Source organism: Sebastes umbrosus, chromosome 8, assembly GCF_015220745.1.
Source record: "Sebastes umbrosus isolate fSebUmb1 chromosome 8, fSebUmb1.pri, whole genome shotgun sequence".
In the NCBI taxonomy this organism is placed as follows: Eukaryota; Metazoa; Chordata; class Actinopteri; order Perciformes; family Sebastidae; genus Sebastes; species Sebastes umbrosus.
In genome coordinates this window covers 20,617,683-20,639,615 of record NC_051276.1, presented here as the reverse complement: position 1 = coordinate 20,639,615, position 21,933 = coordinate 20,617,683, and the positions used below count along the sequence as shown (strand labels likewise).

Below are 21,933 nucleotides of genomic sequence, written 5' to 3'. Positions count from 1 at the left end.
GGTGTGCCGGCCAGATGAAATCCCCTCAGTCCACTAATATAGGTTTCTGTGTTGGGGTGTGCTTTACAAGTTACTGTAGCTAAGGAGCCATTTCACACGGCTGAGCTAGAAATAGGTCTTACTGTAGCTAAATCAACCCAGTCCAGCCCTCCCCTCCCCCTGTCACTGGAGACAGTATTACACACATAATTCTACACACACGTTCAATAAACACATACACATTCCTTTTCTCTCTCCCTTTTCCTTCCTTCCCTTCATAACTACCTTCGGTGGCTCTCCCTCTCTCCTTCCACCCCCCCTTTTTCCAAGTACCTCTCTTTCCCTTGCTCCTTCTCCTTCATTAAAATGGACTTCCTAAAGCCTCCATTCGTCTTGCTGACAGCTCCACTATCGATCGGGCTGGAGAAAGGGATGCAGTTCCAGAGCTTTAAATGGCTCTCTGGCCAGCTTGGATGAGGGCTGGGCTGGACTGAGGCCGGAGGAGGAGAGGAGGAGGAGGAAAAGGGAGTGCCGGGTTTAGCCGGGAGGTCTGCCCCGAGTCTGGACTCTGATGCATTTTTGGTCACCTGTGAATAACAGCTAGATTGCTGTGATGGCAGGGGTCAGGGCTGACATGAAAATGACTCACCGACTCTGAAATACAGCGAGGATTACACCGATGAGATCAGATAATGAATTAATCACGCGGGTTGAAAGCCAACACATTAGCCTGCCTCTTCAGGCTACTCGCCGGCTCTCCTGAAAGTGAGAACTATTATGGGACCGCTCATAAGCCTGGGAAGAAGTGGAGGTGGGAGTGTTTCAGTTGGCTACACTGACAATTCATTTCAATTTAAGCCATGCGAACTAACGTTCAGCTGGCTGACGCCTTTGATCGGGCTCTGTCCCTTATCGTCAGCCATTATCTAGGGAAGATGAGTTGGCACATTCCGTCTTCATCCCTCTCGCCGCATGACATCAAACCCCGTCTGCCAAGATTAATGATCGGATTTTTGATTTTCCTAATGATTAAAATCTCTACGGCGTACTCGGTGTCCTGTGGTGCAGTAGGAAGCCCCGAGGAGCCTGTTGGACTCCCTCCTCCCTCTGATGAGCACTATCTATGTCATCTATAATCATACAGTGCACCACAGCAGCGTATCAGAGAGCGATGGAGTCTCCTGTGACCATGTCACTGTTTATTTGTTATCTAATCCGTCCCTCTGTATTGTCCTTGATTGGAGCAGCTTGGGAGAAAAAAGATAGACAAGGTGTAATATTCAAGACAAATTACTCAACTTCCCAACTGTGAGCGGTTCAATCTACACGAGACACTGCGGTGTTTCGATTAAGGTCTTGTTAGAGTAGCATTAGCGGCGGGGCTAGTGATGCTTGTGTATTGACGCTTTGATCAGTAAATGTAGGAGTCCATACAGCATTCAGCTTTGCGGAGCCAATTTAAAAACCCAAGCCCCCGACGGCAGAGAAATCCTTTAACAGCGGATTGTGTCTGCTCTTCCTAAAGGCCACTCTCCCACACAATATGGTGACTGTGATTCTGTAAAATGGAGAAAGGATAAGACAAATAAAGTGAAAGGAAAAGAATTAGATGAAGAGAGGGGAAAAGGAGATGCGGTGAGACGGGAAGAGAAGTAAAGAAAGGAAGCGGAGGTGATGTGGAAGGGCGGAGGGAAGGAGAAATGGAGCATAGGGCGATGAGGAAGGAGGGAGGAGGTAGCGGAGAGGCAGAGAGCAGTAGTCGATGTAACGGCAGTCATTCATCTCTCTGACAGCCTTCCAAATGCTCCACTGGGGGAGCCACAAAGCTGCGTCACCTCGAATGCAGCAAATGCACGGCGCACATACATGTGCATACACACACACGGAGGAAATACATGTTTATGAACCTTGATTTTGCTGCGCGTGTACACACAGAGCTCCATGTTCGGGGTCAACGGTATGTTGCGGGTAAGTCAGTACATACACCATTACACTGCAGCCTGTAAAAGCACAAATCATAGCCACAGTCAGACATTCACACACGTTTACACATGCTTTCTCTCACTCATATGCACACACACATATCTGCTGATTTTTTCTGAACTGATGCACATGTGCTGCAACAATCAAATCAAGAGCAATACATCTCAAGGGCAGTTCAAGCAAACCTTTACAGTGGAAAACCATCTCGAGTTTTACACACATTTTACTATCCAACATTCCTCTGTGAAATGTGCTCGATATTTCTTCGCAAACACACGGAAACGTTTCGAGACAAACATGCACATGAACAGGACATTGGAAATACGGGAACACAGATGTGTGCTCCCATTAACACACACACACATCCTTGTTTTCCAGTTCTGGTCACGGCCCATTGGCCGATGCCTGCCGTCCATCTCTCACGATTCATGGCTAAGCGAGCTGCTGTAGAGCAGTTCTGAACCACTGGGCCGAGGAGAGCCTGTGTGTCATTAAGGCACAGCGGGCTGGACATGCTGTTAGAGCCGCTGCACCACCGCGGCCAGCTCTATGCCTCCGTGGAGCACACCAGGAGGTGAAGAAGCAGGTACCTCTATATATGTGGTTCTACTAGAAAGCTAATATCAACAGCTGAGTGCACCCTCAGACTACCTTTGCCCTGTGAAGTGAGAAGTGTTGCTTTTTATTTAGTCGGACACCGTTCCCCCCCCTACCCTACCCAGCATTGCAGCCAAATTAGCCCCTCTAATCATCCCCAAATCCTCCTTCTTAATCAGCAAAGCAGTGGAGGCTAAAGAAAGGAGACAGGGGCGCCAAGTTCCCCCCTCTGCCATCCTCTATTAGCGTGGGGCCCCAAGGAAGGCGTCAGAGGCACACGTCCATACCCTAATGACTCCTTAATGATCCCCTCCTCTGCGAGAGTGCTGACAAACACTGACAAACCCTGACCCTGACAAGAGGAACACCCACACTTGGCCCTCTTCCTCACCCCTTATTTAGAGGCTCATCTCTCAGCCGTCCGCCTCATTATATCAGCCGGGGTCCAGCAGAATCCATACAGCCCCAAACTAGCAGCAAGATAAACAGCCGTGATGAAATAGTCCGTGTCACTTTCAGAGTGAGGGGCAAAGTTTGAGTAAATTCCTTTGGGCAGATGGAGCGGGAGGGAGAGAGAGTATAGATAAACAAAGAGAGAAAAGAGAATGACGGTAGGAGACAGAGTAGAACTGTGGAGCCTATGGAAAAAGAAAAACATTGTTTGTATCCTTTTTCCTTTTCCCTCATCGTGATTTCCATTTCAACTTGGGGTTGGGGGAGTCGGCAGCGGAGCCTCTTTTTAACATCACACAAGACATAATTACAGAGTGCGCCACTGCCAGCCCGCCTCAGTTTCTCCTAAATACTCACACCCCAAAATTAGGGGTTACCTCCTTCTGGTTAAACCTACTATTTAAGATGAAAACGTCACAGGCAAACAGAGGGGACGGGAAAGGGAGTTGGGAGAGGAAAGACCTAGTTTAACAGCTTTGTTTCACAATGACAGAGAAGGCCTTTGTTAAAGATGGTTACTGGCAGGCCTTTTGGATAAAGCCAGGTGTGGAAACTGGGACAAAAACAAAAAGTTGGAAAAGACGCACGCAGCTAGAAAAGACTTGGGAGTGTGTTTATGTTCTATCTGCAGTATATATGACAGCTGAAAATCTGCTAAGGATATTTCCAAAAGGCAGCGAGCTAAAAGAAAAACACTAACTTCACGCTAGCCTATGACCTCACAGGTTTGGACCGCAGCTTCCAGTCCCAGTCGCGGATGACAGAGCACTCACTCTTTGAGCCTTTCCCCAGCTCGACCTGCATTTCTGTTTTCTTTTTTTTTTTTCTCAGCTCTCCGTCTTTACAGATGATTATCCTGGTCAGGTTCAGGGGGATTTATTAGTGTCTGCTGGTCAGCTACAGGCAAGTGGACAACACTAGAACTAACTTTTCTTTGCTGCGTTGTGCGGTTAAGAGCAACAACAGAGATTTTCTTCCCTAGAAGAAGAACAGAGATCCGATGCATGGCTCCATTACTGATAGAACAGGACCCAGGTACTGTACTGCCTCCTGATTTATAGAGAACACTCATCTGGAGTCTCTGTTTTTTGTCTCTCTCTGCTCCTTCATTACACACAGGCACCCGGTAGTAGAGACTAGTAGCTGAAGTGTTGTGGTAAACTTTGAGTTACAATAGTACTTAGCAGTAGTGGTGGTATCAGTAGAAGTATTAGCAGATATACGCAGAAGGTAAATGTTGCCTAGTGACAAACAGTATATCATATTACCACCTTTAAGGGATTAAGTGATAATGATAATAAAAAATAAATGATAATTCCAGTTTATTACAACTGTGTCTTATTTTCTGAGTTTAGTCCATCATCATAGTTATGATAACATTACTGAGATCTGGAAACAATGCTACAACAAAGTCCACCATGAAAAAATAACTCTGGTGGTAAAAATGATCAAACAGGTTGTAAACAAGCCAACAGCTTAGTCAGATTATCCAAACCAGAGGTTTTCAAAGGGGAGGCAGGCCTCCCAAGGGGAATCCAAACAGTTTCAGGCGAAAAAATATTATAATAGTTATCAAAAGAAAATCATGTTGAATAGGCTGAATGTGTTTGATTTGTTTAAAGAGATAGTTCAGAGATATTGTAGTTTACTGTTTTTCCCACTTTCCCGGAGTCAGAAACTAATAAATGCCGTAGGACAGACCTTTTTCATGTGTTTGAACTTAGTCTGAAGTTAAGTCAAACAGCAATATTAGAATATCTTGGCTCAGTTGTTGAGTGTCTATGGGATCAAATAACATAATCATGATCCCATAGGCATCCAGGAATTGAACGAAATGAAGTAAGTAAACAAAGGGGGGGAGAGAGGGCGCCTTTTTCTAGGGCTGTCCTCGACCAAAGAAATTCTTAATCAACTAACACTCTTACGATTTTTTCGACTAATCTATTAGTTGATTTAATCAACAGATCTGTGAATCAATAAGAATCACACAAAAGCACCACTTTAAATCTTGTGTTTACCAGAGATGTGCTCATAAATTACTTGGAAATAAACAAAAAAGCATAAGAAACGACTCATCTACAAAAGAAATCTTAGTCGACTGAGACCAAAACAACCAATTAGTTTGCTAATCGACTGACAGAGAAAATAGACCAGGCGCTGAAACTATCATTGGACATTGCGAGCCAGCCGCGGAGCTTTGTTGCACGGTGCGTCCTGTGGAAACAGCCCAATTGGTTTACATGGGTGCCGAAAGAACGTGGGCAGCGCTTCTCCGAAAATCCAGTGTGAACCCGGCGTAAGAGGGGGCAGTCCTACCTTTTAGTCTGAGGGGAGGCCCACAGTCTCAGACTTTGAAAACCCCTGGTCTAAACCATTTTAATTGGAGGTAAAAGTGAAGGTGAGTGCACCAGACATGTTGGTAATGTCGGATGTTTACAACTGACAGTTTGGGTAATTTTAGCATTCACCTTTACTTTCTCAGCCAGTGATATCCCCACATGCCCAGATGAGTACAATCTCATTGTAATCGATGGGAATGATGGCCAAAACAACAAAAACTATCTATCAGCGAACATAAAAAACTAGAGCTGACTATTGGGCTGGTTAGACACACACACCCACACACAAACTGTAACAAGTTCATAGAGTTCATTTAAATGCGTCTGTTATCATCTTCCAAGCCTTTTTTCCCACACGATCAAAACCTGAAGCTCAACAGAATCAAAAACCCACATCCCACGTCGTATCAAAGCCACATGGTCCACCAGGTCCTTTTATCACATCAAACATTTCACTATGGATATGATTTCATTAAAGTCTCCAGGACATTCTCAATGCACTCTCATTAAACTTATTACAATTCACATATGGCACACATTTCTTTATCACTGAGGATTGGAATCGATGCCACTTCTTCAGTCTAAAGTCTGTCTCTGTTCTCCACTTCTCCTAGACTAGTAGGCCGCACACTGGAAATCCAGTCAGAATCAACATCCTGTCCCCGGCCTCTAGGAAGTGACCTCAGCTTCAGAAAGGCCAGATAAAACGTCCACATCAGAAACAAAAACATCGGGCCGGCCGTAATGAGCTATCCGCCAGGCTCCAGTGTGTTCTGAGGGAGACCAGGTGGTGTGACACACATATGACTCTGATTAGGGGGCCTTCAGAGGAACAAGAGGAGTAAGGGGGGGGGGGGGGCGTGCAGGGCCAATCAGGACGTTTTCTATATGATGCAACTATCAAAGGTGTTCAATGACCTCCACTGGGTCCAGGGACCCTCTGGCACTCATGAGTGTGTAAGCATGGGGTTGCAGTTTGGGTATTGTTTTCCTCTAAGAAGCAACATGTGAGCAGCATGGGCCTCAGTGGCTGAGAGTGTGGAGCACTGTGGATTACAGCAGCTTGATACTGATATACGGATACCGTACTGCTAGGTCTTTAAACACCATTAGGAGCACACTCATACTAGTCTGTACACTGGATATGGTAGTGGCCATATACACACTCGCACGCATACAAGTTGAAACATTTAATCAGAAATTTGGCCGGCCGGTTGCTGCTACAGCCAACCATGTGCCGAGCAGTCAAACCCTCGCAGCAGACACTGAGGACCTTGCGTGTGTCCTCTATGACTCTCCCCCATCGCTCTCTCTCTAACCTCATTACATGACAGAGGTTTTTTGGCACTGCTGTCTGTAAACTCATAATCATACGTCTGCTCTGCACATATCCTCAAACTGTGGGAGAGAGAAGTGTCAAGGGGACCTCCGGCCTCATTCTTCAACCGTAAGTTTCATCCTGGCGCATTGTGCTGCCTTTGACTGGACTGTTTAAATGTCTCCTGATATCAGGGAACACAAACAAGCAGGCCTGGTGGGGAGGATAAGGAATGAAGGGGAAACGGAGGCCATTCTTCTCCTCGTGTGACGGGAATTGTGTTGGAACAAGCACCTGTCTCCCACCCCAACAATGACCACAGAGGTCGGGCAGAGAGAGAGAGAAGCAGGAGACAGAGTGAGGAAATAAAGAGGGCACCAAACGGAACAGAAAAGTGGATCAGTCTGTCTAACTAATTTCCCTCCTTCTCCTTCATTTTCTTCTTTCCCCTCCCACTCGTCTTTTCTCTCTCTTTGCCCCATATTCAAACAACTTAATCTGTGTAAATTGCATTCCAAAACAGCCGTACGTTACAAAGCCCCAGACTTACTGCTACATGGACCAGATAAACATCTGCATAATATCTGCATAAATGGTCTGCATTGATAATAAGGTGAACCAGCTGCTGAGGCTACCCTGTTGGCCTTTCCTTCAACTGCCTCGCACTCTATCTCTCCTCCCCCCATCACCTTCATCCGTTCTCCGCACCAACTTGACACCCATGTTTTTAAATAGACAAAGAGCAGCAGCATCTCTGTGTCCTTCAGACTCCTCCTTGAGATACCCTCTAAACAGCCAGAACAGAGGAATGCTGGGCACAGCACAATCCCATACCTACGACATGATAAGAGGCTCGGAATAAAAAATAACTTTTTAACCTCAATTCATTGTCCTCTGCAGTGACAGTTCGCCTGCTCTACCCTTTTAAAGACGTCTGTAACTGTGTGTGCTTCTTACCTCTCTGTCCTTCAGCTTCATGGCCAGAACCAGCTGGTTGCGATGGTTGGTCAGCGCTTCGCGGTAGTTTCCCTTGGAGAAGAATGCCGAGCCCAGGTTCCCATGAGCACGGCATTCCCCCGTTTGGTCACCTGAAGAGGAAAAACCAAAAAAGAGATGAGAAGAGAAATGAAAGAGTCGACAAAGCATATTTACAGTACAGCCTACGTGATTACAAAGCAACTGGTGTTTTATTTCCCCATCATCCCACCGCCACTGTTGAGCAGCGATGTGATGAACCACATCTATGCCACTGACATGCCACTGCGCCCTTAAAAGGGAAAGTGGCCGTTAAAAGTTCTCCACAGTAGAGCGGCTTCCCTGACAGCTGGTAGTGTTGATCTCAATGCTCCAGAGGGTGAGAGGGGAAAGCCTTATTATTTCTGCCTGACAGAGAGGCCCCACAGACAGGGCCAAAGTAAAGCGCGAGTCTCTGTGCACCACCTGAGAACCACAGCTCCTTATCTCCAGCTGCTCTGCCCAGTCATGTGTCAAACTGTGTGGGGGTGAGACGAGTGGAGCCAGTCTGTGCTACTCTACTCCTTTCATTTTTTCTCCTACATTACCTCAAGTTTTTTTTCTTTCCTTAACTGTCTTTCTCTCAAACCTTCTCTCCTCCTCCTATATTAACGCCCACACAGTGCATCCATACTTTCCGTATAGTTAGTAACATCTGTTTTTGACAAAGAAATGGGTCAATTTCTTGCATATTTTAAATACCTTAAATTTTTGTGCAAGATGCTCAAATGGGGAAAAATACAAAGAGATGAAAGGTAAACAAATCTTGTTTTTTCTTATCTCTGTGAGGCTATACTTAGGCACAGTGGTGCTTTGAGCTAAGTGCTTACATGCTGATGTTTAGCAGGTACTGTATAATGCTTACAATGCTCAAAACCAAAAGTAAAAAGTACAGCTGAGGCTGATGGGAATGTCATTAGTTTGCAGGTCATAAGTCAAAGTATTGGACAAATCATGATGGCACTAGGTGAAAAGTCAGGAATCATCAGAGACAGTAGGGTTCATCCTCTGGGGAATAGCAATGTCTGTACAAAATTTCATGGCAATCCATCCAATAGTTGTTCAGATAGTTGTGTCTAGACCAAAGTGGTGGACCTACTGACATACCGACATTGGCATCAGAGTCAAAAATGTGTGGCTGAAAATATGTGCATACGTATTAATCACTGGCTAAAATTAATCGCCAACCGTTTTGATAATTTATTGCCAAACATTGGCAAGTGAGGATTTGCTATTTTTCTCTGTTTTTTATAAGGTAGATGCTATTAGCACCCAGATGTAAGTAGCCAACAATATTATTTGCACCCGGGGTGCAATACTCAATGTGGCTTTTTACACCCAGGTTTATGTAGCATGGCAGAGACAAGCACCCTGGTGTTTGTAGCAAACAACCAGCCAACGACCCGGGCACACATTAGATACTGTATGTATATATGTGGTGTATGTATATTTTACCTGAACCCAACCAAGAAGTTTTGTTGCCTAAACTTAATCAAACTGCGACTGAAAACTGAAATTAATAAAACAGAAAATAATAAATCAACTTAGTGTAAAACAAGGCATCTCATGGGACTCAAACTCAGGCCTCCTGTGTGAAAGTCCTGAATTTGACCCATTAGTCCATCACAACCTACTACCTGCACTGACTTTGTTGCTCTTTATATTACTACTACTAATACTACTACTACTACTACTACTACGACTAAATCTTTCTGGCAGAAAGCCATTCAGCTGCCATGTGACTATTCTCACATGGGTGCAAATAGACACTCTGTTTATATAATTATAAATTGAATATATTTAGATTTTTGGACAAAACAAGCATCTTCAAGACTTGAGGCTCTGGGACAATGTGTTCTGCACTTGTGTTCTGACATTTCAAAGATTAAACGATTAATCAACAGAATAATCCCAACCCTAATCATTATCTAATCTACTTTATTATTCCTTCTTTCCCAGCTCAGGCCTCTTACCTAAGGTCTTGGCCACCTCCAGGTCCTGCTGCATGTAGCCAGTGCTCTTCTCGGTGTTGCCCAGGGACCAGTGGGCGCTGCTGAGGGCCGAGAAGACGGAGCCGCGGAGCTTGAGGCTGCACGTGCCGATCTTCAAAGCGGCTTCCAGCACCACAACAGAGGCCGTGTGGTGGCTCGCTGTCAGCAGCTCCTGGCCAATCACAGACACCACCACAAAGGGACTTTTGTCCAGCTTCATCTTTTGCAGCTGCTGATAGGTGGGCTCGAGAGACTCTGTACAGGAAGAACATGGGTAAGAAGGAGATTAGAAACAGGCTCCAAAACACGAAAAAACATAACCTTGTGCTGACGTGGTGACTGACAACAATACAGTATGTGACGTTGATTGCAGTAACTGTGTTGCGTGTTTACCGACCCTGACAAACATGACTGCTGTCTGAATTCAGATTGTACTTTTTTCCAGTAGTGGTTGTGTTTTGTCTGCCTGGATAAGAGTAGCCTGTAGCTCGGGCTGAGTGATGGCTTTCACTGACAATCTGACAATAAATCAACATATGAGCCGTTTTTCTGTTCCCTCCACTCTGACTGGGGTAATCTCAGGCAATTTCCAACAGCAGTTTAGAGCATTGTGGCCAACTGTCTTTACAAAACCACAAAGCGAAATTACATTTCTGCTTTCTCTCCGTGTCAGCTGATATGGTTGTTTGAGGAGAATACAGAGGGCTGAGTGGGCTCTGAGATAGAGTTTAAAGAGTGACGGGGAAACTAATGCAGCTAATGCACAACAGTAGCGGCAGCAGAGGAATGCAGAGCAAAGGAGACACACAAGGTGACCTTTGAAGAGACTGAAAATGCACACAATGACATAAATCAATGGTGGGCCGCGCGGGATTCGGGATCCACAGCCCCTCCAGATTACAAAGCCCTCTGGCAGACACCAACATCGAACAACAGGAAGGGGGGCAAGGGAGGCACGCCCAAGTGTGTCTATTGATGCATTTGTGTGTGTCAGGGTATATTTGCATTCATGTATAGGAGTGTATCTGGGGGATGCTTAATTCTCATGGTACTGTATCTGCAAATATTTTGAGCAGCATTGCTACTAATTAGGTCAAAGCGCTTTACAGAAGACTGCATGGTGTTACTGTGCCTGTACAGCTGTAGCTATGTGTGGCTGCTGTTTTGTGTAGTCTGCATTTCAGCATAAGGCACAAGCTTTCATAAACCATATCTTTCATTTATTTAGACAAACATTTAGGCACGACAAGTGAATAGTCACAATAGTTCTTGGAAACACACAGACACTAATTCACCTAGACACACGCGCGCACACAATATGAGATGCTTCTTCCCCACACAAGCACTCAAAAGCATAACTGATGATGCTCTTTCAAGAGCACTGCCTCTGTTCCAGCACTTGGCAGAATGTCGTGCTTACCGAGTCGGTGTGTGCATATAATATCCATTCATAGCTTGTAATTGCCTTCAGAGTGACACCGAGAGTTGAGTCATAAATCACACGCGGAGAAGAATCCTTTTTAAAAAGGTGTCGTGGCTGCCGCATTCATAAACAGGTAGTTATGACAACATCGGCGCGTGTTGTTTTCACACATACACAGGCACACATACACAAAGTCAAATGCTAAAGTGTTTACTGAGGCTTGTATCAAGATGTGAAGCAAGACTTACAACCTCTACCTCATTGATATGCACACAGCTAACAGGAAGTCATAACAGAGAGTCATTTCACCCCCTATCTTTCTCCTCTTTTGTCTTGTACTGTGTGTAAGGCTTTTTAAGGGAACGTTTGCAACCAGGACCACACCTTACTGTAATGACAGTATACTCATGGACGGAAATACACATCTGCAATGTACCAAAGAGTTATTCTGCCTGACATCTCATGTGAATAAAAACCATTCATGCTCCCTCCTGTATTTGAGTAATGCATCTATCATTCTGACTCCACTCTCTCTATGTCCATTGGTTCCTACTGAAGATGTACAGTTTTAAAAACGGGTCACAATTTTATACTTTCATTATAAAAATAGGGCTTGATCATTTCCTAAAACTATGATGTTGATGGGCTATGATGTTTTTTCCGCCATGGATTTGGTGCACTAGTATAGTATTTATGGCAGTAGGATGGTGTATGTGGAATCATCTCAAAATACACTACAATGCCCTTGATTGTAATGAAGGCACATGTCACCCAGTGCAACACTGTGGCCCACTGATGTGTTTTATATAGTTTTGGACTATGGAGCTTTATGGTGTAAGCTATATCAGGCTTAGGCTAAACAAACTTTCTTGTTAGTAGGCTCAGTTCATTATAGGTTTTGGTCTTTTCATTGGATTTGTTGACAATAAGAACTTATAGACGGAAACCTTTTATTTTCTAAGGCGAGACACGCCAGGCTATTTTGAGATTTAGGGCCATTTTGCTTTCATAACATGTCTTCTTTAAAACTAGTGGAAAGAAAACATCCTAAAGACACATTTAGGTGTTTATTTTACAACACTTTGTCTATTTGCGTCTGCAGATTTCTCCTAAATCCACTGAAAGTTAGCACTAGATAATGTCTCATTTGCATATTTAAATAAATCATTTCAGAAAACTTGTAATACAAAAAATAATTGTCTTAATGTAAGTAATCAACAGGGGAAGTTTCATGGTGATATCTATTAGTTCAATTTTTTACCCTGTTTATCTGTAGTGTTGCAAAATGTGTGGATATTTTACATTACATATCTTTAAAGGCTGTTTTCTCAAAATTATTTTTAATCTCCACTTCAGTAGTACTTACATTCACCAAACTTTTCATTCGCATCTATATTCTGAATGTTTCTACAAAGAGAGGTTTGTTCATATATCATTCATAGCCTGATTTATAGAACATTTTATTCCAAAAAACATGGCAAAAATTGATTTTTTTTATGGCTGTTGACAGTCTTTTCTGATTTATGGAGTAATACAAAGAGCTATCCAAAATTCCCTCTTTAAAAACATTTGACTCTAACATGTCAACAACATGAAACAAGAATTTTGAACCTGGCTTTATCCAGATTTCTGTTTTGGAAAGGTATGCAAATTAGCACATATTCAATAAGATAATGCCTCATTTGCATATTTAAACATAAAACAAAAAAAAAGAATTGTAAAATAATTGCCTTAATATAAATAATTAGCTGGGGTCGGGGAAGTTTCATGGTGATATCTATTTGTTAAAATGTTTTACCCTATTCACCTGTGGTGTCTCCCCTTTAGTAATAATGTGATAAATTATTGATTTGTCGGAAAATTCTCCCCTTGCTCGTCGTCTCCAGGGAGATCAGCTGTCAGGGTGAGTTACATAGAAGCCCCTCTGGCACTCGTGGTGTTTAAGAATCAAAAGCACTTTGCTCAAAGGCTCCTCAGCAGGACAGATGGTAATGAACACAGGCTCCACATCCTCCAGTTTGAGGACAATGTTTGTAACGGCAAGTGATCCAGCCTGGATCAATAGCTGCCACGCTGTGAAACCATCTCCTCTATGGTTTATCTGGAGGGATCATCAAGTGAAAAAGCCCCTTTTTAGTTGGCATATGTGAAAAACAATCCGATAATTAACGGCTAATGGACCCTTTGCTTTTTACTCTCTCTGGCCCCGAGCAGCCGAGTGAGAGACAGAATTGGAGCAGGATGAATAGGAAAAATATTACCCATGTGATTACATACATTATGAAACACAGCGTCCAATACATAAAATTAGGAGAGGCTCATTTCCCAATGATACAGATGGACAATGCTGATTTTTTCTGGGGGGGAACTGCTGCCGGGATGATCGGAAGAAGCAGATGGGGAGAGACAGATACAGTAAGAAGAGAGAGGTGAGAATGCACCAGTTTCCACCTGTGTGAGAGCCTTTTGTTGTGGGAAATACAGTATGAATCGCATGAGAGCACAACAGCTGCTTGACTCTGGAATAATGAGAGGAAACCTTGATCTATGCAAGGAGGAGTGGGAGTGTGTGTGTGTGTCAAGGAGAGAGGGCTGAATTGTATATGACACACTAAGAATTGGGGCATTATACATATAATATTAACTTTACTGCGGAAACAAAGCAGGCTTTGATGAATTCACTACACTGTTTCCTTGAAGACATATGCCTTGATATGGTGCTCTGAGGTTCATTATTTGCTCTTCCTCTCTCCTGATTTATTTATTTGCTCATTTGGTATGGATGTCTTCGGATGCATCTCTTCGCTCTGTGGCAGAAAATAAACATAAAGGTGCTTTTGGGAGGACTGTAAACATCACAGTGTGCCGAGAAGTCTGTGTGGTAAGACAAATGAGTAAGATAAGTGAACACTGCAATCACAGCTAGATACAATCAGCGCTTTCTTGGCAACATGGCAGCAACATTGAGTTTATACACAGGGGGGAATAATGCAGTGTTTGCAGAACTGCTATAAGAGATTAAAATGGATTACAAGTGTAATTACAATGTTGTTACAACCCAAAACAAGAAGGTGGAAAACCATCTGTGTACAATGACTTCATCTAAATGGGCGTATAGCGACTTGAGAAGCCATTTTTGTGGCTCAAGGTGTTAAAGAAACATTTCTAAAAAGCTTTGGCGTTGCTCAACTGAAATGACATTGGTGGGAGGGGTATCAACAAGCTGAATTCTGGGATGCTACTGTACGTGGTTGACAAACACGGCTGGCAAGAACGTGGCGCTGCTCCTCCTTGAAGGAAAGAACGCTCGCCTACCTTTCACTTATCAGGGGACTTTGACTGCGTAACACTGATTATCCTCCCTGTTTGCTGGCGTAACATTGATTATCGTCCCCCTGTGCCAGGAGCCCCTCTGAGAGGATCATCATTGCTCTTAATCCTTTGACCTAGCTACCTCTCCTCAACACACCTTGGATTAGGTCCTCTGCTGGTTGCCTGGCACCGTGGGAAATAAGGTAAACAATTAAGAGATTAAATGGCTCGGGCTAAATGTTGGTCTTCCCCTACAGAGAGGATCCATTCTGGTCCGTGATGCTCAGGTCTGGGCTCGCACCCAAACCCTTTTCTTGTTTTGGCTCCAGCGACAGGCTTATACACTCAATGTCGCTCAGATGGGCTCTCCATTCTTTATTCTCTTTTGCAATATTTTTTTTTCCTTCTGCATTTGCACACGAATATTCAGAGGAGCACTGTATTCAATCAAAGAAAAACTGATTCCTCACCGAACAAAGCCCTTCAGAGCTGCTGATCTCATTGTACAGTTCAGTAAATTTTGGATTACAAAACACACAAGGCCACGTTTATTCACAGGCGCTGTTTTCCGCACACTTAGGAAAAAGAGTCGATGACAAAGCAAGACCGCAAGATGACTCAGTCTTCGCTGGCATACAGATCTGAAGAATATCAAATCCTCTGCAGTGGTCATCTAAGGTAAAATTGCTGCCAGGTTTGTTTTGAGGCTCATTAGGCTGGCCCCACGCTGATTACTCATGGACAATCAGGTCACTGCAGTTGGCTGATACAACAGATAATAACAGAAAGAACCCATTTTAGTAACAGTCTTGGGCTTGAATGAGCTACTTATGAATCCACTCAGCTTTAGGAGAAAGGCTTACACAGGGGCAGATGCAGACAATGGCATTAGTGTTGGATGCTCATTAAGATAACGGGCTATCTGTGTGTGTGATCAGCCCGTCTGACAATAAGATATGCTGAAGCTGCAGGCGTCAGGCCTCAAGAGTCCGGAGGTAAGTACTTGACACCAGCAGTCAGTCACAAAAACGGAAAGACGGACAGATGGAGAGATGGCCTGCCTGCCGAACGGGTGAAAAAACTGGCAGGTAAAGTCACCCCAACACGCTTATTGACTGACAGAGTGTGAGGATTATTTCACAGACAAAACGTGGAGGTGGCAAAGCAGACAGACAGGAAACATGAACGCGCTGTCAACACAAACGTACGACATTTCTTACCTCGTAACGGCGACTTCATGGCGGCTTCTACCATGCCCACCAGTAGCTGTAGGCTCTTGGGGTCTTGGGCCAGCCCGGAGGCGAAGGCGGCCAGTGCGTCGGCATGGCGACCAAGGTACTGAAGGGCAACACCCTGTCGGAAGTATGCCTGTAGAGGGAGAGAGAGGTAAGAGTCATCAGCTCCAGTCTAGTGCCACAGCATGGGGCTCTATACAAACACATTACTAGACACACTCATTTCACGCCATTTGCATTTTTTCCACATGAGCAGTTTTCTGAACATGGCACCTCTCTCCTTTGTATTCCCATAATAGAGTGATCACTGGGGTTTTTGTACTTATTAATTGGATTATAAGTTTTACATAAATGCACATGTTACACTCTGGCTGGCTGCCTCGTCAGGAGCAACTATTGTTTTTCTCTTCAATATTTTAGTTTTCTTGTGTTTGCTGTGGGAGTGAAGTGCACACAAGTAGAGAACTGGGATTTCTCTTGGGCCGTGTTGGGAAAAAAGTAAAGAGAAAGAAAAAGGAGAATGAGAGAGAGCTGCTTACTCAAGTCGGTCTGCAGCTCAATAACAGAACACCCATAAATACTTCAGATTGTGCATTCCCTTTGTCGGGGCACTGTTGTAAAATAACAACACAACTGCCCGGAGTCTGTTTTCATGTCATGTTTTGGATTTGTGGACGGCTTTTGCAAGCAGACGGAAATTAAATGCATTTGTCGTCCAGTCAGTTATTCACAGAGCTGAGAAAGTCACATTGCGGCGGAGGATAATAATTCAGCACCACTGTGATATAAACTGCATGCGACTGCTGACATACTGTATCTTTCTGTGAGAGACTAAATTGTTTTGGAACATTTTTCAGATTGAAAACTAAAACAGACGCCGTCTCTGGGATCCAAAGCTCCATCAATAAGTGTGTTTTTTTTTTCTTCTTCACAATGTCTGTTTGGACTCACCATCAGAGAGAAAAGAAACGTTTTATCCAAGCAAGTTTGTGACTCAGTATGCTTGCGTCTGAGGCCTGATCAGAAAATAATCCTAGTGAGTTGTTAAACCTGACTCGGGTCCAGTCTAACAACAGCAGCAAGGAGAGGGATGGAACTAGATCCAGCTCATTATTCACCATCCAAACCACTAAATCCCCCCAAGAGAAAGCAAACCGTCTCAGAATAGTTATATCTGGGCTCGCGTGTCAGAAACGAACAATTATAGCAGCACAGCATGAGGGAAAAATGAGGGACGAGCATTTGAGTGAGGCAAAGAAACAGCAGAATGTGTCTAAATTTTAAGCTATCTGTCTTGTTTTAACACTTTCCTTCTCTGGTGTTTCTGTGTGTTTGTGCTTGTGGCAGTCCAAGCTGCCGTCTGGTCACCTCCTCACCGAGCAGACAGTCACTCCACTCGCAGCCTCCAAAAGTGACACCAGGGCTAATTTGCCATTAGCATCTAAGAGGCCTTTTCATTAGTCTTCCCAAGCTTCTCCGTTAGCACCGCGAGGCAGCGAAGGAGGATTAGAGAAAATGAGACATGACATCGAATTTATAGAGACCAGTAATTAATTTTGCTTCCGTCCGAGCCCCCCGCTGACTACCAATCTCTCTCCAGAACCTGCTGCCCCCCTCAACATCTCTACCTCCCTCCGCTTGCATCACAACTCCATTGAAAATGACGAGGACAGAGATTAGATTCAGAGCATTAACCTTTGTTCTAACACTGTTATTATATGAGGGGAGTGCAGGCCAGGGTAGCCGCTCAATATTAATTGCATCTAGTGGCGGTGGAGTTTGGGCAGGACGCATTGGCGAGAGCAGGGAGGCCCACAAACGTTTCGCCCGGGGGAACAAAAGACATTTAAAAGCACTTCTCCCTTTGATTAGATTTAGCCTACAATATGACTGCTCGCCCAGAGATCTTTCTTTCATTCTCTTATGCGGCGTGCCCTGACTGAGACGACCAGGGAAAGAGGATGACAAAAAAAAAAAGATGAATAAAAATAAGGCTCGCTTCAAACTAAAAATCTTCTTTAATCCTTTTTATTTTACCCTTTGCTGTCCTACATACGGCTGAAAGACTAGACCGTGTGCGGAGAGTGCATTAAAAATACTGCAAACACAAGCAGGAGAATAAATGCATAAACGAAAGAGCCACGGCAAAAAAATGACAGAATCAATGTGCCGTTCAGCCTCATAGGATTTTTTTTTTCTTCCATTATTCTCCCACTGCCTTCAAAACACATCATGTAGCTGCACAAAGACATACACGCACGATATATAACCTCAGCCTTTGCATAATCCAACAAGTCAATTCATCCAGTGATGCCCATAAAACAGAGGGCTCACTTGAATTTACATTAGCTGAATACGTCCTAGCGTAGGTAGGGGAATGCCAAATAGTGCATAAGAGGACAAAGCTGCAGATATGACGCCAAGAGGCTGGCTACGCTATTGGCATTATGGGAGAGGGGAGAGCACGATTTTTACCCCTACACAACCTTTTCTTAATTCACGCTTAACAGGATATTTTTTTAAAACACAGCAGCATCTGCTTAGAGCTGCTGCTACAGTGATTAGCACAGACATAGAGAGATAGAGAGAGGTACAGTAGAGGGGGGGAGAGAGGAAAAGAGAGGGCTCAACAGATTAACTTTGCCCTGTCAACATACAGCAGAATGGTACAAGTTAGTGTTTAATCTCCCAGCTAAAAAACCATCTCTCTGAACAGGAGGTATATTAAGAGAATGACTCCTCTAAAGGCGAAGCTCTCACAGAACACAGGCCCTCCTGAAATGTGACGCATCTCTCAGGCATCTTGTACAACATGACATCCACAAACCAAGACTTCTAATAATGTGTTTTGCCTGAAATTCAATCTAGGGTAAATTATTGAACCTTCCCGCATCTTTGCCTCCTCTCTGTTTAATGCAGCAATGTGCTGATACCACAGAAGAGTGGATAGAGTGGGAAGATTTGTCGTTCTTACCCGTGGGTAAATTCTGGGAGTGCTGATGCGCATGTGTGCCAGTACATGCTTGTTCATATGTGTGTGTATGTGTGAGAAAAAGAGAGAGAGAGAGAGAGAGAGAGGGGCTAGAAAACACATACGAATAAGCGAGAGGATAAAAGCTTTTCTTGTTTCTCGCACATTTTAATATTTCATGAATGCGTGTTTGATGTCGTTTTAAATATTCATGTTTTTATGCTTTGGAGGAAGAGGGAAATGATGCAAAATTAAAAAAAAGTTATTCACTCCGGTACACTGTGCTACACACTGCGGGGATCCAACATTCTCCGCACACATGTACCCAAACAAGCTCATGCACACCAGTCGCATAGGCTCTCTTTCTCTCCTAACAAGACACTTAGAATGAAACATGGACAATTTTCTCTCAGCGACAGCTCTGTTGTTCACAATAAGGCCCCACAGTCGGAGCAGCTGAACAGAAAGTTGACAAGATTAAGATTGTGAGTTTGGTGCAAGACCAGCTGTTAGAGGCTCCTTTCCTATTAGCAGATTAATGCCTCGACATATGTCCTTGCCCCCTTCTTAGACTCCTCGTCAGTACCCTGTAACCCCAGGGGTGTCATCAGCCCCTGGGAGCATGTCTATGTTTGCGCTTGTCTATCCCTGTTCAAGATCTGGGCCTAACAGGCTTAAAGGAAGAATTCATTGAAAATATATTTTGTCTATCCTTGCTAAACGGATGTGAACAACAGGAATATGATTTGTTTTTTTAGCATGGTAGATATGCTGTATGTGCATTGTACAAAGTTCCTTATCTATCATCTTAAAACAGGATGAATGCTACCAAAAACACACAGTCTCCCACGGATGTGGAAAACCTTGTTCAGTCAATCAACCGTCTCCTAAAAAATTACGTTCCATACAACAAAACTGCTGTCTTTTCTCCCGGATTACTGTCGCACTTTTAAACACATGGTTAACGTTGTAAATTGAAACAACGTAATAAAACTACAAGGTTAGGTCTACTAAAAAAAAACATCATGATTAAAATAAGTAAATGTTGACCAGGTGACAATGTTGACAGGAAGCCAATGCCGAAGTGCCTTAACCTTAATAGCCAGCAGGGGGCGACTCCTCTGGTTGCAAAAAGAAGTCTGATTGTATAGAAGTCTATGAGAGAATGAGCCTACTTCTTACTTGATTTATTACCTCAGTAAACATTGTAAACATGAGTTTATGGTCTCAATCGCTAGTTTCAAGTCTTCTTCAATACAGCATGATGTTCATTTAGTAAATTATGGTCCCATTTAAAGTCAAATAGACCATAAAGCAAGGTATGCTTTATGGCGTGGCTACCTTGTGATTGACCGTTGTCCGGTCTGGGAGTTGTCCATGTTTTCGTCGTAGAACTGTAACCCTTTCTCAGTGTGTTTTCAGTTCATGACAGTTAATTATAACCTTTTTTGGTCACCTAAAAATGTCTTATTCAACGTTCGGTTGTTCTTAGCTCAACCCTCTCATGTCACTTCTGGTTTCAAAAATCCAACATGGCGACAGACAAAAACCAATTGACCTATACGGTTTATGATGTGGAGTTTTAGTTTCACAAGGGACACAAACACTGGATCCTTGGCGAAAATCATGTGTTTGTTTGACCCAACCACCACCCTGACCTCCTCTATGCGGACTTCCGCAGATTATCATGACAAACGTATTTGTGAAACGTCAAAAACAAACGTAATACGCAACAAAATACGTTTCCCTCAAAACATAATTCTCAATGCATTTTAGTTGTATGGGAACGTTTTTTGAAGGAGATAGGGGTCAATAGGTCGTTGCATATTTCCAAGAGCCTATATATGTATCCTACATCAAAATTAATTTGCCCAGGTAGCACTATGAGATGTATGCAGTGCTTACAAAGCCAAAATGCTTACTAAAGACTGCCAAATTTATTTGTTTACCCTATCCTGAATCTGTCATTTTCAGCAAGAAATCAAATAGCTACGGTAATTTGTAAATCCTTTGTGTCGAGGGTACTGGAGCTGGAAACCCGCCCATGTAGTCATGTTATTTACAGACAGTTGAAGCTGTTTCCTGCCACATTTTTATAGTTGTAAAAATCTCAAACACAATGATGTCTCTCTAAACAAACAGCATAACTCCTCGCCAACAAGCAGTGCAGGCAGCCTGTCATTGAACCGACTGCTCCAGCTGTGCTCCAGCAGCCCAAGGACTTACATGGCTTGCTGTGCCCTGATCGGTGATCAGCAATAATAGAGATGCTCTCAAATGTGGAAATCAATAGAAGCCGCGTAAGCTCCGTTTAGACCGTGCCACGCCCTTCACTGCTGTAGTGTGTTGAGGATACGCCTGCTGCAGATGGTTTCTGATCACCCACAGGGCGGTTGGTGCCAATGCGGCGACTCTCAACAGAACCCCTGCTGCCGACATAATGGAACCCAAATCAGACCATCAAATAGGGACAGCGGGCTGCAAACACACTGCACACACACACACAAATACAAACTGGAGAAAAATACATCAATAACTCCTCGAGAAAACCCATCTGTCTCAAACAAACATGTATTACTTGAAATCAGCTTTCCACACAGGCAAGGACGCTGGGATCAGATTAACACTAATGGTGTGACAGGAACAAAGGGATTGCTGCCTTTCTTCCCTCTGTTTCTTGGCTCTTTAACTATAGGTGTCGTTGCCTGGTTTCCAATGTGACCCAGAAATGTCATGTGTCGACCAGGGTTTCAGACATGTGCCTCCGCCGTCCCTCGCAAATCTCTGCCACTACGCTTTCAAGGTGACACAGTCGATACGCCGGGTACACAAAATGTCAACTGCTTAATTTAATATCCAGGGATAACTGTCGGCCATGACAAATTAGCTGGGAGAACAGCAAAAAAAGAAAAAAAGAAAAAGTGAAATGGAATGATTGCTGCTTTGGGCCTTCTGCCCTTCAACTTGACAAGCTGAAAGCCACAGTACAGCACAATGCAGCCTGTACTTAATTAAATCTATTTCTGAAGCCAAGTCAGTGAGTTTCTACCTATCTTCCTGTGCCTCACAGCAGGTACAGATCTCTTTCCCCCAGGACTGAAAAGGTCTGAGGTCGGTCCTCACAGAGGCGGCGGCGGCGGCGGTGGGGGCATCACACCCGTCGCCTCGGGCCAAACATAAACCTCTGGCCTCGAGGTCACTGGGATAGAATCATGACACAGCTGCCTGTCTATTACCATCTCCCCAATCTAATAAGACCAAACCCTAAACCAGCAAACACCCCTGACCTACATCGATCATGTGTGTGTGTGTTGCATC

At 43.9% G+C, this 21,933-nt stretch overlaps 1 protein-coding gene across 3 annotated transcripts in view; it reads right to left on the bottom strand.

The window, feature by feature from the left end:
• LOC119492824 (tetratricopeptide repeat protein 28-like) overlaps window positions 1-21,933 on the bottom strand; it is a 177,878-nt gene that overhangs the window by 54,661 nt on the left and 101,284 nt on the right. For all 3 annotated transcript variants that reach the window (XM_037777600.1, XM_037777599.1, XM_037777602.1), the window contains 3 exons: window positions 15,630-15,777; window positions 9,657-9,929; window positions 7,627-7,757 (listed from right to left, as the gene is read on the bottom strand). In XM_037777600.1, the coding sequence (XP_037633528.1) occupies window positions 7,627-7,757; window positions 9,657-9,929; window positions 15,630-15,777 (552 nt within the window). The remainder of the gene's footprint in view (window positions 1-7,626; window positions 7,758-9,656; window positions 9,930-15,629; window positions 15,778-21,933) is intronic.